We start from the raw sequence: 18,753 nt of genomic DNA, 5'->3' as shown, positions 1-18,753 counted from the left end.
TGGGAGGAATTGGCCTCCAGGCCAATTGGCTGTGAGGACCAGCTACAATTGCAGTGAAGAGCTGCTGTGCAGGAGATACCCCTATGGGACAGGACTTGCTTCAGTGGGGCTTAAGTGTGTCCCTTGTGGATGTGTAGAGTTGTCATCTCATATGGTCTGAAATTGTCCATTGGGTGCATTGGCTTTGGGGCCCCCTGGGAGGTGCAAAGTCAGCCACTGCCTGGGGCGACTGGGCAGGAGCTACAGAGAGATCTGCAGATGGCTGCTACTTATATTGGCCCACAGAATGTTCAGACGAGGCCCAGCTGTGAAGCAAGGTAGGCTGGTGCTAGTGCTGGGTCTTGGGCCTCTTATTGATAGGTTTGGGGCATGCTGACTCCAGCTGCTACTTGTTTAAGAGATTTAAGCAAAGTCTGAAGCCTGAGCCAGGACAGGCCATTCACATGGAAAAGCAGCTGCAAACAACTTGGATGGGGCTGCCAGTTGGATGGGGCAGAGTCTAGGGAATCACCAGGGTGGAGCGAGCAGTGTGGATCATGCTGATGGAGACTCAGATATGGCTACCGCTCAGCTCTGCAATGGGGAAGGTATCAGCACAGGAATAATGACCCCTGTGAGCAACCCTTTCTGGGAGAAAGCCGCCCAAGTTCCTGCGCTAATGGCAGACCATCCAGTTCCTCCCTGTATGTCCCTGGATTCCCCCAAAGCTGCCACCTGGCACTGGAGGTCAGAGGAGGCAGGACCTTGTCAGTTCATGTGCTGGCCCTTTAAGAGAATACCTGGGAGGAGAAACCAAGATGGCGGCATAGGTTAAACACCTAACCTACAGCCGGATACAACAATTTCAAAAATACAACTAAAAGTCAAAACGGACATCATCCAGAACCACAGGAAAGCTGGCGGACTGAAATGCCCACAGCTAGAAGGAAAGAGAAAACCACAAGGATAATCAGAGGAGCCGTAAAAGCCTGAGGTATGGAGACACGGGCGGAGACACGAGCACGCGCGCGTGCGGGGAGGACGGAGCCGGAGAGGAAGGGGCGGCTGACGGCCTGGCCGGCGTTCACTAGCAGGAAGGAGATAAAAGCTCCAGATTGCGCTGAACACCAGCTCCAACTGCACTGAACCCCAGTTCCGGGCGAAACCCTGGGAAGCCAGGTGCACGCTGGGGGAATGAATCTGGGCTGTGGGGCGCAGGCACAGAGGAGCGGCGGAAGGCAGAGCTCCAGAGGCGCGCACGGGAAGGTGCGCAGAGGAGGGAAGGTTGCCTGTGCCGCTGAATTGCCCTGCTGGGAAGGAGACAAAAGCGCCAGACTGCACTGAGACCCAGTTCCAACTACACTGAAACCCAGTTCCAGGCGAGAATCTGGGAATCCAGATTCATTAGGGGAGAGACTAGACTGTTTGGCAGCGGGCGAAACTCCAGGGCGCGTTTCTCTCAGAGGTGTTTGCAAGGAGTACAGAGGGACACAGACACAGGAACCTCATAGGGCGGGGCTGACAGGAAGCCAAGGTTGTAGGCTCCACCCTGTAACTCCGCCCCATCCAAGCTGAGCACAGAGGCTTTTTCCTGCTGAGTGCCTCAGGCAGTAGCTGACCTACACTACATTGGAGACCCAGAAACGAGGGCATCTAGTGGTCGGTGTGAGATGACACCAGATTTCAACCACTCGCATAAGGGATACATTCAAGAGGCAGACTCAGTGAGCACCAAAGCATTGCTGCACCAAGACCGGCTCATAAACATGTCTCCTGCACAGCAACTCTTCCTATATAGACAAAGAGGGTCCTCATGGCCAATTGGCCTGGAGGACAATTCCTCCCAGTGACACAACAACAATCAAGACTTAACTATACAAAGGAGGACCAAGATGGAGGCATAGGGTGGAAGCCTGATCGTTGCCTACCACAACAATTTTGAGACTACGACGGGAGAGCAGAGCAGACACCATCCAGAACCACCGGAGGGCTGGCTGAGCAGATGCTCTACAACTAGAATAAAAGAGAGGGGTACACGGGATGATGCTGATGCCGGTGACCCAAAGTCCACACTTTAAGAACTACAGCTCAGGCGACACAATGGCGGCCTGGAACGTGCTCGGCGCAGTTCCCCCGGCGGTCTCCGGCTGAGGGGACGGCTCCACTCGCTGCCAAGCACGGACAGATGAGCCCCTGGGAGACATGGGGTGGGAGACTCCGTGCTTGCTGACCTCCGAGTCCTTCAAGAATCTCAACGCCCCGGATGCGGCCAGGTGCGCACACTCGGCGACCGGCCACCGCTGCAGACCCAAGGGCTGACACAGCGACACCGGACCAGCCCGCCGCCGTGCATCGGGCACACCAGAGCTTCGCCGAGCCCGCTGCCCAATGAATTCTGTGGCAGCCGCCCTGGAGCTCTGAGAAAATGGCTGAAGGAATTGCTGAGAGGGAATTGACCAACAGGAATTGGGATCAAGAAGACGAAACCCTGCTGAGACCCGGGTCCGGGCGAGGCTGCGAGCCTCTGGGCTCAGGTGTGGTCACATGCCCTTGAGTCTAGGTGAGGCCTCACACTCCTGGGTCTGGGTGAGGCCACTCGCCCCTGGGTCCAAGTGAAGCCAGATTCCAGGTTCGGGTGAGGCCATGCGCCCCTGGGTCCGGGTGAAGCTAAATCCTGGGTCCGGGTGAGGCCGTGCGCCTCTGGATCTGGGTGAGGCCACGCGACCAGGGGTCTGGGAGAGGTCACGCGCCCCTGGGTCCGGGTGAGGCCACGTGCCCCTGGGTCTAGGTGAAGCTAGATCCCGGGTCCGGGTGAGGCCGTGTGCCCCTGGATCCGGGTGAGGCTGGGTCCCGGGCCCGGGTGAGGCCATGTGCCCCTGGGTCTGGGTGAGGCCATGCGCCCCTGGGTCTGGGTGAAGCTGGAGCCCGGATCCGGGTGAGGCCATGTGTCCCTGGATTCGGATTAGACTGGGTCCCGGGTCTGGGTGAGGCCTCGCGCACCTAGGTCCGGGTGAGGCCACGCGCCCCTGGGTCTGGGAGAGGCCACGCGCCCCTGGGTCCGGGTGAGGCCATGTGTCCCTGGATCCAGGTGAGGCCGCGCGCACCTAGGTCCGGGTGAGGCCACGCGCCCCTGGGTCTGGGAGAGGCCACATGCCCCCGGGTCCAGGTGAGGCCATGTGTGGCTGGATCCGGGTGAGGCTGGGTCCGGGTGAGGCCTCGCGCACCTAGCTCCGGGTGAGGCCTCGCGCCCCTGGGTCTGGGAGAGGCCACGCGCCCCCAGGTCCGGGTGAGGCCACGCTCCTCTGGGTCGGGGTGAAGCCGGATCCCGGGTCCGGGTGAGGCCATGTGCCCCTGGATCCGGGTGAGGCTGGGTCCCGGGTTCGGGTGAGGCCGCGCGCACCTAGGTCCGGGTGAGGCCACGAGCCCCTGGGTCTGGGAGGGGCCACGCACCCCTGGGTCCGGGGGAGGCCACGCGCCCCTGGGTCTGGGTGAAGCTGGATCCTGGGTCTGGGTGAGGCCGTGTGCCCCTGGATCCGGGTGAGGCTGGGCCCCGGGCCCGGGTGAGGCCACGCGCCCCTGGGTCCGGTTGAGGCCGTGTGCCCCTGGATCTGGGTGAGGCCACACACTCCTGGGTCCGGGTGAGGCCACACGCCTCTGGGTCCGGGTGAAGCCGGATCCTGGGTCCGGGTGAGGCCGTGTGCCCCTGGATCCGGGTGAGGCTGGGTCCTGGGCCCGGGTGAGGCCGCGCGCCCCTGGGTCCGGGTGAGGCCGTGTGCCCCTGGATCCGGGTGAGGCCACACGCCCCTGGGTCCGGGTGAGGCCATGTGACCCTGGGTCCGGGTGAAGCTAGATCCCGGGTCTGGGTGAGGCCGTGGGCCCCTGGATCCGGGTGAGGCTGGGTACCTGGTCCGGGTGAGGCCGCGCACACCTAGGTCCGGGTGAGGCCACGCGCCCCTGGGTCTGGGAGAGGCCATGTGCCCCTGGGTCCGGGTGAGGCCTTGCGCCCCTGGGTACGGGTGAAGCTGGATCCCAGGTCCGGGTGAGGCCAAGTGCCCCTGGATCCGGGTGAGGCTGGGTCCCGGGCCCGGGTGAGGCCACGCGCCCCCTGGGTTTGGGTGAGGCCACATGTCCCTGAGTCCGGGTGAAGCCGTGCCCCTGGGTCCGGCCGAGACCAAACCAGAGGGAGTCGGACCTCCGTTACCACCATTTGTCCACCATCCAGAGCTGAGGGGTCAGTGCTGACATGTACACATAAGGAACTGGTGGACATTAAAATTGGGTCTCAAAAGAACTGTTGGTCCAGAAAGAAACTCAATACAGACTGATTCATTTGCCTGTCAGCATAACTATTATTGCTCGTCTCACATTCAGTTCTTATAAGTATATCTCTAGTGACACATGATCTCGCTCATCTAGGGGAAATGATGAACAACATAGACTGATGAACAAGAACAGAACCAGAAACAAGGAGGCATCGATTGGACTATCGGGCCTCAGAGGGAGGATAGGGGAGGGTGGGGGGAGGGGGGAGAGATCAACCAAAGGACTTGTGTGCATGCATATGAGCCTATCCAATGGTTAAGTTCAACAGGGGCTTGGGGCATCCGTGGGGAGGGGTGTGGGATGGGAATGGGGGGATGAGGACAAATATGTGACACCTTAATCAATAAAGAAATTAAAAAATAAATAAATTAAAAAAAAAAAAAGAATTCCTAACTAAAAGTGAGACATGGCCGGAAGTCACATGCTAGGCCTGTAGCTTTCTTAACAAAAATCAATCTTAAATGAACCTGACTATTGTCTTTTTACTTGTAAGATAACATAACTTTGAAATGCCAACGTAATCTCCCTTTCCAGCCCCCCTCCCCTCCCAGGGCACGAGACAACAAAACCTCTCATTGTTAGCTTGTTCCCCAATACCACCTCTATGTGCTGTAAATGTTAATTATTAGCTATCCTGTACCCACCAATGGAAAGGAAGTTTGTGTCTTTTCATTTTATTTTTTATCTAATGCCAGAAATGTCCCCCACCCTTGCCTTTCTCCTTAATCTGCCACCAATGGATGTCATGGAACCCTCCTTACTTTTTTCCAATCTGTTAAAATTTTGCTTCTGGGAGGCTGTTGTCAGTTTTGCTCAAATAAACTCATAAAAATTCTCAAAAAAAAAAAAAAAAAAAGAGAATACCTGGGACTCCAGCAGCCTCCATGTCACTCAGCCACAATTCCCACTGGTTTTTTTCAGCCTGAAGTTACAGGGTCTTCTCTTCCCAACACTAGAACCCTGGGCTGGGGGGCTGTTGTGGGGCCAGGACCCCTTGCTCCTCACAGGAGGCCTTGGAGATATCCCTCCCTATTAAAACAATGCCACATGTGGGTTTTGGACCAGCTCACTCTGTGCCTCTTCCCTCCTACCAGTCTCAGTGTAGTTTATGCTTTACTTCTCTAGTTGTAGGATTTTCATTCAGGCAGCTTTCAGGCGGTTCTGAATGATGGTTGTTCTGTGTTTCAGTTGTACTTTGATGTGGTTGTGTGAGTACTGGTGTCTACCTACATCGCCATCTTGGTTCTATGGCACTATTCTTTCTTGGGGTTCCTGGATGATGATCCTAGACATGTAGACCCAGACATCATTTACTTGCCTTGCTGATTATAAATGAAGCCAGGAATAAGTTGCATATTAATTTTTATACCAATTTACTGTTTTGCATTTCAGTCCTATGTATTCTTTGCTATTTAATTTTTAATCTTCTTTTTTTATTGTTGACACTAGAAGCCCAGTGCATGAAATTCGTGCATGACGGGGGGTTGTCCCTCAGCCCAGCCTGTACCCTCTCCAATCTGGGACTCCTGGAGGGATGTCCGACTGTCCGTTTAGGCCTGATCCTGGTGGGATCGGGCCTGAACGGGCAGTCGGACATTCCTCTCACAATCCAGGACTGCTGGCTCCCAACTGCTTGCCTGCCTGCCTTCCTGATTGCCCCTAACCGCTTCTGCCTGCCAGCCTGATCACCCCCTAACCACTCCACTGCCAGCCTGGTTGATGCTTAACTGCTCCCCTGCCAGCCTGTTTGCCCCCAACTTCCCTCCTCTGCCAGCCTGGTCACCCCTAACTGCCCTCTCTTGCAGGGTTGATCACCTCCAACTGCCCTCCCTTGCAGGCCTGGTCCCTCACAACTGCCCTCCCTTGCAGGCCGGGTGCCTCCCAACTGCCCTCTCCTGCTGGCCATCTTGTGGTGGCCATCTTGTGTCCACATGGGGGCAGGATCTTGGACCACATGGGGGCAGCTATATTGTGTGTTGCAGTGATGATCAATCTGTATATTACTCTTTTATTAGATAGGATAGAGGCCTGGTGCACGGGTGGGGGCCAGCTGGTTTGCCCTGAAGGGTGTCCCTGATCAGGGTGGGGTTCCCTTGGGGCGTGGGGCAGCCTGAGCGAGGGGTCTGTGGTGGTTTTCAGGCTGGCCACGCCCCCTGGCAACCCAAGTGGAGGCCCTGGTATCTGGAATTTATTTTCCTTCTACAATTGAAACTTTGTAGCCTGGAGCAGAGCCAAGCCTGCTGCTCCCTCTGGGGCGGCAGCCATTTCTGTGGCAGTTAATTCACCTTCTACAATTGAAACTTTGTTGCCTTAAGCGGGTGAGCCCGGCCAGGGTGTGCAGAAAGCTTTGCTTCCCCTGTTGCCGCCAGCAACCCTGGCCTGCTCTCTCAAGCTCCATTCTGCCGCCATTTGTTTGAATTTGTTTACCTTCTATAATTGAAACTTTGTAGCTTGAGTGGAGGCTTAGGCCTGCAATGGCTATGGGAAAGCTTGGCTTCCTCTGTTACCTGGGAAACCTTGCTCTCTGTGGCTGTAGCCATCTTGGATGGGGGTTAATTTGCATACTCGCCCTGATTGGCTAGCGGGCGTGGCTTGGCTGGTGGGCATGGCTTATGTAGTGGAGTGATGGTTAATTTCCATATTACCATTTTATTAGAGAGGACTAGCTTTCCCGTTGCAGGAAAAATCCTGCAATAGGATTTCCTGCTGCACTCTACCCCGCCTCCGTTCCTCCCTTTTTTTTTTTTTTTCCGTTCCTCCCTTGTCCCCCGCCCCGCCTTCTCCTCCAGCCCACCCGCGTTTCCCTTCGCCCCCGGCCCCGCCTCTGCCCTGCCCTTCTCTCCCCCCCCCCATGGCTTGCTTGCTTCTTCGAAGCTTTACTCCCTTCTGCAGCTCTTGGCTTCTTTGGACGCTGTCTTGATATGCAAATTAGCTGCCATCTTTGTTGGGGTAATTTGCATACTCGTCCTGATTGGTTGGTGGGCGTGGCTTGGTTGGTGGGCGTGGCTTATGTGTAGCGAAGGTGTGGTCAATTTGCATATTTGTCTATTATTAGATTAGATTACAAATGTCCCCCCTTTTTACTCCCTGTTGCTCTCCTCCCCCCAGATTCCACCCTCCTCTACCTCTGGCTGTAACCACATTGCTATCTGTGTTCCTGGGTATGCATATATGTTCTTTGGTTATTCTCTTCACCTTCTTTCATGCAGTTTCCCCCCTCCCCCTCTCCTCCCCTCTGACATCTGTCAGTTTGTTCCATGTACCCATGCCTCTGGCTCTCTTTTGATCATCAGTTTATTATGTTAGATTCCACATATATGTGAGATCATATGGTATTTGTCTTTCTCTGACCCCGAATAGTTGTAGCTATTTGGGGTCTTATTTTGCTTAGCATTATAACCTCCAGGTCCATCCCCACTGTCACAAAGTTAAGGGTTCCTTCCTTTTTAAAGCTGTGTAATATGCCATTGTGTAAATGTACCACAATTGTTTGATCTATTCATCTACCAATGGACACTGGGCTGTATCCAGGTCTTAGCTTTGTAAATAATGCTGCTATGAACATAGGGGTGCATACTTATTTCTGATTGGTGTTTCAGGATTCTTAGGATATAGTTCCAGAAGTTGGATCACTAAGTCAAATGGCAGTTCCATTTTTAATTTTTTAAGGAAACTCTGTACTGTTTCTATACCAGTCTGCATTCCCACCAACAGTGCATTAGGGTTCCCTTTTCTCCACATCCTAGCCAGCGCTGTTGTTTGTTGATTTATTGATGGTCGCCGTCTGGCAGGTGTGAGGTGATATATCATTGTCATTTTAATTTACATCTCTCTGATGATTAGTGACACTGAGCATTTTATTCATGTTTATTGGCCATCTACATATCCTCTTTGGAGAAGTGTTTATTTTGCCCATTTTTTAATGGTATTGTTTGTCTTCCTGGTGTTAGGTTGGATAAGTTTTTATATTTTTTGATATTAACCCTTTATCAGGTATGTCATTGGTGAACATGTTCTCCCCTACAGTGGGTTCTCTTTTCACTTTGTTTATGGTTTCTTTTGCCGTGAAGAAGCTTTTTAGTTTGATGTAGTCCCATTTGTTCATTTTTTCCTTTGTTTCCCTCAGCAGAGGAGATATATCAACAAAAATATTGCTACAAGAAATGTTTGAGATTTCACTGCCTATGTCTTCTGGGATTTTCTCCATTTGCAGTTTATTCTTGTGTGTGGTGTAAGTTGGTGGTCTAATTTCATTTTTTTGCATGTATCTGTCCAATTTTCCCAACACCACTTATTGAACAGACTGTCTTTACTCCATTGTATGCTCTTGTCCCTTTTATGTAATATTAATTGACCATAGAGGCATGGGTTGATTATATATATGCCTGTTCTTGTGCCAGTACCAGGCTGTTTTGATTACAGTAGTTTTTAGTATAACTTGATATCTGGTATTGTGATTTCTCCAACTTTGTTCTTCTTTCTCAAGGTTGTTGTAGCTATTCCGGGTCTTTTTTGGTTCCATATAAATTTTTGGAATATTTGTTCTAGATCTGTGAAATATGCCATTGGTATTTTAATAAGGTTTGTGTTGATTCTATAGATTGCTTTGGGTAGTATGGACATTTTAATGATGTTAATGATTCCAATCCATGAACATGGTATATTTCACTTAATTGTATATTCCAATCCATGAACATGGTATATTCCACTTAATTGTATATTCCTCAGTTTCTTTCTTCAATGTTCTATACTGTTCCAAGTCCAGGTTATTTACATACTTGATTAAATTTATTCTTAGTTACCTTATTTTTTTTTGTTGCAATAGTAAATGGGATTATTTTCTTAGTTTCTCTTTCTGATAGTTCATTATTAGTATATAGAAATGCAATTGATTTTAGGATATTGATTTTGTATGCTGCTACTTTGCCAAATTCATTTATAGATCTAGTAGTTTTTTTGGTGGAGTCTCTAGGGTTTCCTATGTATAAGGTCATGTCATCTGTGAACATTGAAAGTTTTACTGTTTCCTTTCTAATTTGGATGCCTTTTATTTCTTCTTCTTGTCTGATTGCTGTGGTAGCACTTCCAGTACTATGTTGAATAACAGTGGTGAAAGCAGACATCGTTGTCTTGTTCCTGATCTTAAGGGAAACCCTTTTCATTTTTGCCCATTGACTATGATGTTGGCTGTAGGCTTTTCATATACGGTCTTTATGTTGAAGTATGGTCTCTCTATTCTCACTTTGGTGAGAGTTTTTAATCATAAATGGGTCCAGTATTTTATTGAATGCTTTTTCTGCATATGATCATATGATTTTAATCCTCCATGTTGTTTATGTGATGTATCACATTTATTGATTTGAGAATATTATAATAGCTTTGCATCCCTAGAATAAGTCCCACTTGATCATGGTATATGATCTTTTAATATTTTTCTGGATCCTGTTTGCTAATATTTTGTTGAGGACTTTAGCATCTATATTCATCAGGGATATTGGCCTGTAATTTTCTTTCTCTGTAGAGTTTTTATTTGGTTTTGGAATTAGGAGAATGCTGGCCTCGTAAATATAGGGTGGAAGCTATCCTCCTTCCTTCCTTCCTTCCTTCCTTCCTTCCTTCCTTCCTTCCTCCTTCCTTCCTTCCTTCCTTCCTTCCTTCCTTCCTTCCTTCCTTCCTTCCTTCCTTTCCTTCCTTCTTTCCTTCCTTCCTTCCTTCCTTCCTTCCTTCCTTCCTTCCTTCCTTCCTTCCTTCCTTCCTTCCTTCCTTTCTTCCTTCCTTCCTTCCTTCCTCTCTCTTTCTCTCTCTCTTCTTTCCTTTCTTTCTTTCTTTCTTTCTTTCTTTCTTTCTTTCTTTCTTTCTTTCTTTCTTTCTTTCTTTCTTTCTTTCTTTATCTTTACTTATTTAATTGTTAGTTAATCCTCACCCAAGGCTATTTTTTTCATTGATTTTTAGAGAGAGTGGAAGAGAGGGAGAGAAGAGAGAAAGAGGACATCGATGTGAGAGAAAGACATCGATTGGTTGCCTCCTACATGCACGCCCTTGAACCCACACCCAGCTAAATGCCTTTGACTGGGAATTGAACCCTGACTCTCTGACCACTGAGCCATGTTGGCCAGGACCCGCCTCTAATTTCTTTGGAATAGTTTGAGGAGGATAGGTGTTAGTTTGTCTTTGAATGTTTGGTAAAATTCATCTGTGAAGCCGTCAGGTCCAGGACTTTTGTCTGTTTGTTGGGAGTTGCTTTTTTTTTTTTTTTCTTTCTTACTGCTTAAATATCATTAGTTGTTATTGGTCTATTCAAGTTTTCTGATATTCTTGATTGAGTTTTTCAAGATTGTATGTTTGTACGAATTTGTCCATTTCACCCTGGTTGTCCCATTTGTTGGCATATAGTTGGTTGCAATATTTTTTTTTACAGTCCTTTGTATTTATGTGATGTCAGTTGTTTCTTGGCTCTTTCTTTTCTTTAAAAAAAATTTGTTTTCATTTTATTTTTTCCATCGCCTTTTATTTCCTTTATGCCCTATTCCACCTCCACCCACCCCACCTCTGCAATCGCCACCTACTGTCCATGTCCATGAGTTCTCTCTCTCTCTTTTTCTTTTTTTACTCAATCCCTCCCCACCCCTCTCCAACCTCCCCCCCCTCCCCCCCACACACACTCCACCAGAGCTGTCTGCCTGCTCTCTCTCTAGGAGCCTGTCTCTATTTTGCTTGTTAGTTCAGTTTTCTCATTAGATTCCACATATGAGTGCCATCATGTGGTACTTGTCTTTCTCTGTTGCTTATTTCACTTGCATAATGCTCTCCAGGTGCATCCATGCTATTGCAAAGGGTAAGATTTCCTTCTTTTATACAGCCGAGTAGTATTCCATTGTGTAAATGTCCCACCGCTGTTTTTATCCACTCATCTTCTGATGGACACTTGGGCTGTTTCCAGATCTTGGCTACTGTAAATAACCCTGCAATGAACACAGGGGTGCATATATTCTTTCAAATTAGTGTTTCTGGTTTCTTTAGATAAATTCCCAGAAGTGGAATCGCTGGATCATAAGGCAGTTCCCTTTTTAATTTTTTGAGGAAACTCCATACTGCTTTGCACAGTGGCTGCACCAGTAGGCATTCCCACAACAGTGCACTTTACCCCTTTCATTTCTGATTTTATTTTTTTTTGGTTCTCTTTGTTTTTTGATGAGTCTGATTAAAGGTTCACCAATCTTGTTTGACTTTGAAAGAACAAGCTCTTGGTTTCATTGATTTTTTGTATTGTTTATTTTTAATCTCTATATCATTTATTTCTGCTCTGATCTTTATTTCCTTCCTTCTTCTTATGCGTGGCTTTTCCTAGTTCTTTCTTTGGTTCTTTTAGGTGTAGAGTCAGATTGTTTACTTGGGATTTTCCTTGCTTCTGGAGGTGGGCCTGTAGTGCTATGAAGTTCCCTCTCAGGACTGCTTCTTCTGTGTCTGAGCCCCCGTGCCTCTTCCTTTCCTGCCAAACCTGTGCTCCTTCTTCTCTCACCTTCGCTGAGTCTGCTGTGCAGACACACGGCTCCGCTGCCTTCCCTCTGAGAGTGTGTCCATCGGAAGCGGCCGTGTGAAGCAGCACAGAGCGTCTGGCAAGTGATTACGTTTCTAGGCTCAGGCATCGCACACACTGAGGTCAAATTCTCCTCCTGTTACAAGTGGGTTTTGTCCTGGGTGAGTTCCTTAAGCTCCCAGCCTGTCACCTCAGGTGTACAAGGGAGCTCTGTGGTAAGAGTTAGAGGTGCTTTATGTAAAGCAATGGGCAAATGCGCAATGAATGGTGCTTATTATTACTGTGGCCATTCTCGTCGTTAGAAACCAACCTGTTTTTCTGAAGCACCATGCCTGTCCTCCCGCGGTTACCCCACCTGGACGAGGGCGCGACTTACTTCCCTTTTCTCTTTATTTTTACAAGAGGCATTTTTTTTCTTTTGAAGAAAATGACTGAAATTTAAACAAAACAATGAAAAACTCTGTAACTCCAAATAAACATGGAGTGAAGCGTCCAGGCCTCAAACCTATTTAGTGGTTCATGTCCATTCCGCCCATTAGTGCCCCGATGACGCTCCAGCCACAGCGACGCTGCTGGTGAACGCGTTCCTGGTGTGCGCGGTGGGCGCTTGGCGTGTTGCGGTGATTGTGCTGACCACAGTCCGCTTGTTCTCCCTCCGGGTGTGCCAGCTTGTTCCCTCGTTTGCTGTCTGCTTCCCCACAACATGAGCTCCATGGATGTTGTTGAACGAATGAGTGACGTCACGGATTTCCTTGCTATGAAAGAATTTAGAATACTGACGCGTTGACATGTGTTGAGCATTTTCTCCCTCCCAGTCACTGAACACAGCGTTTACATACATCGTCCTGTTTAGTTCTCATAGCAGCCCTGTAAGGTGCGCGCTCTGAAATCACCTCTTTACAGACAATGAAACCGAGGCCCAGAGAGGGGAAGTTCCTGTTTTGCTCAGGACCTGGGATGAAGCCCAGGACCGCCTGACGTCCTACGTGTGTGGATGGGGTGCAGGGCAGTGCGCAGGTGCCGGCGGCCTGCCTGGTGGGGGGAGCCTCCGGAAGCCTCCGGGCACGGTGGGCCCTGCGTTTGTGCCCTCCCTCCGCTGCCCCCAGTTTCCCCCTCCGTAAGGGACTCAGTTCCTTCCCCCTTCATGACCTCCAGTACCCACGGACGTAGGTGTGGTTGGGTTCTGATACCCCGAATGGCAAGCTGGGACTCGCTCATTGCGGGTTCTCATCTGACAAAGTCTAAAGAATACATTCTCGGACTGAAAGACTTTAAGAAAAAGTGTGGAAGTTTATTGCAAGCATATACAAACCCCCCTGGGGAGGAGCCCCAAATGGGAAATCCTCTCTCTCTCAAATGGATCAAGCCTAGTCCAGTGAGTCTCTGTCTGCGGGTTGATAAATGCTCGCAGCTTCTTTGTCAGTTCATCCACGTTCTGATCGGACCTTCCCTGTCTTCTGTGCCCTGTGTTCTTCCTAATTGGCCCCTGGCCCCTGTTCCCTGCATGGTGTCAGTGTCACGGTTTCACAGCCGGCCCGTGCCCCCTCCCCCTTCCCCTTCCCATGTAACAGTCTGTGGACAATCTGGCGGCTGGCGTGGTCCCCACACGTCACTATTCGTTCCTCTCCAGGGACCCCCTTCCCTAACTGCCACTCCTGTCTCTCACATCCTTTCCATCTGACAGATCCTCTTCATCCTGGTGGATGCAGACGAACCCAGAAACGGACGTATCTTTGAATACTTCCGGATCACAGCGGTCAATATCCCGTCTGTCCAAATCCTAAACTTAAGTTCTGATGCGAGGTACAAAATGCCTTTCGAGAGCATAACCTCCCAAAACCTCAAGAAATTTGGGCGCAGCTACCTGAATAGAAGTGCCAAGGTAAGTTTGTTCTTAAAGAAGGTTTATCCAGAACCTCAAAGTCACTCTTTTTTTTTTTTTTTTTAATCTAATTGTGCTGGCTCGGTCATCTGAATGAAGGTGGAGAAGAAAGGTGAGTCTCAGGCTGCAATGTGGGGAAATACCCATATCCCACCTCTGCTCTATCCAACGTTTGATCTGTCCTGACCCTCTAGTTCCACTATTAATTCTTTATACTTAAAGTAAAGGCATTCCCTTTGCAAGATTACCGATATAAATGTAGGCAGCCCCAGGGCTGACACCTCGTTTCAGATTCTGATGTAAGAGGTTTCCTTGCCTGTGGGGGCTGCCCGGCAGCCGCTGAGCGACGGATGAACAGATAGATTACTTCGACACAGTTTTCTGTGTAAGAGAGGCTGAGGGACTCTTACTTTAGTTGTAAAAGCAGTCCTGTTCGCCGGCCTCACTGGCCCTTATTGTAACGACAGCCTGAACTCAGATTAACCTCTAGACACAATCAGCAGGGAAAGCATCCTTGAGAAAGCACCTGCTTCTACAAGGTCAGGTCTTTAAACAGAGAGATTCTAGCAAAACACCCGGGGATCGGACTTGTTTGGAAAGGTCAAGGCAGGGGCTGCTGCCTTCAGAGGCCCCGGACCCTTCAGAGAACCCTCCTTCCAGGCCTTCCAATCAAGTCCCCTGCTTCCCGACACTTGGCCTGAGGGTAGGGGCTTGCTTGGGGATGGAGAGGGGCTCGACTGCAGTGAGTACTCAGGGTTCAGCCTCACCGGCTCAGGATCTTGATTGGAGGCCGGAAGGGAGGCTATTTTGCTAAAAGCGGGGAGAGGCTGCCCAAGGATGGTGCCTCCCCTGCTGCAGCACAGCCTCTCCGGCTGCCTCCTTAGCGCCTGCTCCCCGCCAGCTGCCTGTGGAATCAGGTGGCCATAGTTTTATTTTCTAAATGGGGACACTTTTGAGAGCATTGGTGGCATTCTTTAAGCGTATTCTGGAGCAACTTCCCAGGCACCAGCGTGTACGGTGACCTTTGCTCTGAGGCTTCTGTCCGTGGCCTTCTGTCTGTGTCCCCACAGACGACTTCCCCTGCAGCCCTCAAGTGAAAGCTGTTCTCTTATGCACATCGTCCTGGGCCAAGTCTGAGGCTGGTGTCCTCCATGCCTCCGCTGGGTCACGTCTCCTCCTCCTGCCTTCAGGACGCCCTCCCCCAGGTCCTCCGGACCCCATGACTGTGGACTGATCTGCTCCTGCCTCCAGTTGCTGCTGCTCTCTGATGATCCTCTTCCACCCTCGGGGCTTTCACTTTCATTACAGACTTCCCTCCACCCTGACTCTCATCACTTCCAGGGATGCCAGTGTCCCAAACCCGCTCCTCCTCGCCCACAGCTGGTGTGTCCTGCCGGGGAAGCCACGTGCTCCACGGCCACGCTCGGGAGGCGGCGTTCCCTCTGGAAGCCGAGTGCCAGCTTCCCGTCCTCCTGGCTCCCTTCTCCAGCGCCCACAGGGTCTCCAGCGCCTGCTCCCCCCGCACAGCTCTTTAGTGCCCTCCTTTGTGGGCCTGGACTCCACGGCGCTTGGCTCTGAGGCCGATTCTCTTCGCTCCTCGATCCCTGCCCACCTTCCACCTCTTCTCCACCTGGAGCATTTACCAGGCAAAACCACAGCCTTGGCTGAAGCCACTCGAGTTCCTTGCTGCTTCCGGGCCAGCGCTGGAGCAAGAGCGTCACTGTGAGGCAGGCTGGCCCACGGCGTCACCAGCCAGACCTCCCACAGGCTGAGAGCTGTCCTGACAGCTCGGGGTGACTTCCTCTTGGTTCATTCTCTCAGTCTCGGGCCCTGTGTCTCCTCATGCCTCTCTCCACGTCCAGTCTCAACTGAGCACTCTACTCAGATCATTAAGAAAACAGAAGGCTTTAGGGAGGCCCCTCGCTTTCCATCACCACGTCTACAAGCCTACTTGGAGCTCTGCCATGCTCTCTCTCTCTGCCCTCTGGTTACGTGGCAGAGGTGCCCATCTCCCTGTCAAGGGCCAACAGGTCCTCTTGTGCCCTTGGACTAGAAAGGAACATCCTTCATGTGACTTATGAGATCTGTCCGGTATGCCCATTATTGATTCTCCATCATTGTCACCATGTCCCATCTCCCATGCCCAGTCCTCACACCATTTATGCTCTTTTGGGAAGAATCTTCAAGTCCTTTCTACAAGCTGGAGTGGGGATGAGAGCGGGAATTGTGGGAGAGGAGGCTGTTGAGCTGGGCAAAGGCCAGATGGCAAGGACTTGTAAGCATATGAGGGATCTGATAGCCTAAGAGCAGTGGGAAGTCTGAACTGCTGGTAGGAGAATAAAGGTGTGGAGAGGGTGAGGAGGAGATGCTCGAGGCACAGGGGGCTGTGGGAGGGATTTAGGTGGAGATGAAGGCTACCTGGACTCGGGTGGTAGCAGTGCAGACAAAGAGGAAGGTGTGGATTCAAGACGTGTTCAGAAAGCAATGTTTGCAGACAAACATGTATGTGCTGAGATTGACACCACTTCCTCCAAAGAGAAGCAAGTGCTGGGCTGTTCTTTCCTTCCTTCACTCACAGACTGTTCATTGGGGTCCTGTATTTACCCAGCAGCGGTGAAGGAAGCAGTGCCTCATGATACTCTGTCCTGTGTGATAGAGACACATTAATCAAATACCAGAAAAAGAAACATAAGGAATCAAGCTGAATAAGTGATACAAGGAACAGCACCAAGTGTGAGAGCATGTGGTGCAGGCGCTGAGCTGGTCTGGGGAGAGTCAGGGTACGGCCCCGCAGCGTCGTTCTGAAGGGTAACCCTGAGTCCCCAGGGAGAGGCGGGAGCAGAGCGGTGAAGCCTGGGGGAGGCTCTCGGGCGAACAGCAAAGCACAGGCCTGAGGCGGGAGGACGGCCAGCTCTCTGGGAAATGGAAGACCGGTACGTCTGACAAAAGCACAGACGAGGGTGAGGAGCTTGGGGAGCTGGGGGACCAGGTGTGATGAACGGGTCGTGTAAATTACCTTGGCTTTGGCTCTCGGTATAATGGGGGGCAGCTAATATTTTGTGGGGGGAACAAACTCAAGATATTGAAGACGTGAAGCTAGCTCTCAGCGAAGGTTCCTGAGAATCATGTACAGTCAAACCTCGTTTCTCGAGTCTCCCATCTCAAACAATTCCAAATTGTTCACAGAAAAAATGTCTCTGTTGTTGAACCAAACTTCAACCATTAGCACAATTTTAAAACATAAAGGCATCCAGAGTGCTGATGTTGCTAAGGGTGGGGAAGAAGCAATGGCCCCGGCAGCTGAGGAGGTAGACACCCTGCTGTGGGTTTGAATAAAGGGAGAGCAGCGAGCCCCTGACAGCTTCAGAGGCAGTGGTCTGTGAACAGGCGGAGATGCCGCATGCTGACCCGGGAGACACCCCTGAGCCAGTGCAGAATGTGACTCCTTTAAGGCTGGGAGGGGGCGTTCGATGCATGTGAAGAAGGAAGTGTTTGTTTACAGATGAAACAGCACATTAGACATGCACTGTGTGTAAGGAAGGTCAAAACGGAGTCATTTGGGGTCTGGAAAGGATGAATTACACTTACATTAGTTCCTACGGGAAAATGACTTGGTGATCGAACAAACTGCTTCTCGAACCGTTTGGAGCCTGGCCTCCTCCTCAGCCTCTGACCCCCGTTAGCCCTGGACAATCCACCTGACGTCAACTCATGATAGACCTCAGCCTCACACACGCTTTCCCAGGGTCTTGTAAGAACCGGAGCACATGTTCCCCGGTTTGCAGGAGGGCAGGAGGGTGGGGGGCGGCGGGGGGAGAAGGAGGGATTGCCGACCCTTCTCTGGAGACCACTGACCTCTCCAAGTGCTTCCTAGAAACATCAGCCCAGTGAAGAGGTCCCGCCGCACTGGGACCAGGGGCCGGTGAAGCAGCTGGTTGGGAAGAACTTCGATGCCGTGGTCTTGGACAGGGAGAGGGACGTCTTCGTGCTGTTCTGTGAGTGCTCCGCAGAGGCTGCAGGGGCCGGGGGGCGGGGGGGGGGGGTTGGCCCAGAAGGTACTTCTCAAGTGTCGTTCCTCAATTCTCGGGCACCCAAATCTCCCAGATCTATCTCAGCGCCATCCAGGGTGGTCTTCGGACACCCAGAAAGTTTGGATCAAGATGCTGTCAGCTAACAAGGCAACTGGCCCCCAAATTAAATTCTTGGAATGTGTGAAATGCCGTCCCCATACTCCAGGCCTGTGGCTTTTGTTTCTGTTTTTATTGACTTCAGAGAGGAAGGGAGAAGGAGAGAGAGAAACACCAGTGACGAGAGAGAATCATCCATCAGCTGTCTCCTGCACGCCCCGTACTGGGGATCGAGCCCACAACCCGGGCCTGTGCCCTGACCAGGAATTGAACCTCGACTTCCTGGTGCATGGGTCAATGTGCTGCCCCTGAGCCACACAGCCAGGCCGGTGGCTTTTAATTCGGATAGCGCACCCAGCCCTGCTGAGCGTGCTTTCATTTCACCCTCACCGCGCTTTGGAAGGAGCTGCTCTCACTGCTCCCACTTTGCAGGCAGCGAGGAGGTACTGGAACCGGGGCTGACCCTGGGCCTGACCCCCGTGCCTGTGCTGTCACCGCGGAGCGGCGGGTCCGGTGTGTGCCGCTGATGGGGGTTGTATTTAATCCCTGAGCGGTGTGCCCAACCTGGGCACCCAAACCGCACCCGGAGAGCACTGAGCAGCGGGTCTGGCATTGTCAGCCCGGATAGGGACAGCTCTCGTTGCTGTTATCGTCCCTGAGTTCCCGGGCTCATCGACGGACCAGGCCCTTTCCTCACTTTTCTCATTTCCACGTGACATCCAGCCTGGGGACCTTCTCCTGCCAGGGACACAGAGAAGGGTGACAGTGAAGGTACTCAGACATCCGCGTGTGTAACTGACGGAGCTTCGCTGATTGAGCCCGTACACCAGTGGTTCTCAACCTTCCTAACGCCGCGACCCTGAAATACAGTTCCTCACGTTGTGGTGACCCCCAACCATAAAACT

At 51.2% G+C, this 18,753-nt stretch overlaps 1 protein-coding gene across 1 annotated transcript in view; it reads left to right on the top strand.

Annotated features, from left to right (window-relative positions):
- The window catches only part of PDILT (protein disulfide isomerase like, testis expressed), a 46,660-nt gene that overhangs the window by 23,401 nt on the left and 4,506 nt on the right, over positions 1–18,753 (top strand). Inside the window, exons 8-9 of the mRNA XM_028136999.2 lie at positions 13,524–13,721; positions 17,596–17,716. Of these exons, the coding sequence (XP_027992800.2) occupies positions 13,524–13,721; positions 17,596–17,716 (319 nt within the window). The remainder of the gene's footprint in view (positions 1–13,523; positions 13,722–17,595; positions 17,717–18,753) is intronic.

Source organism: Eptesicus fuscus, chromosome 4, assembly GCF_027574615.1.
Source record: "Eptesicus fuscus isolate TK198812 chromosome 4, DD_ASM_mEF_20220401, whole genome shotgun sequence".
In the NCBI taxonomy this organism is placed as follows: domain Eukaryota; kingdom Metazoa; phylum Chordata; class Mammalia; order Chiroptera; family Vespertilionidae; genus Eptesicus; species Eptesicus fuscus.
The sequence above is the reverse complement of the archived record's forward strand: the minus strand, read 5'-3'. Positions and strand labels throughout refer to the sequence as shown.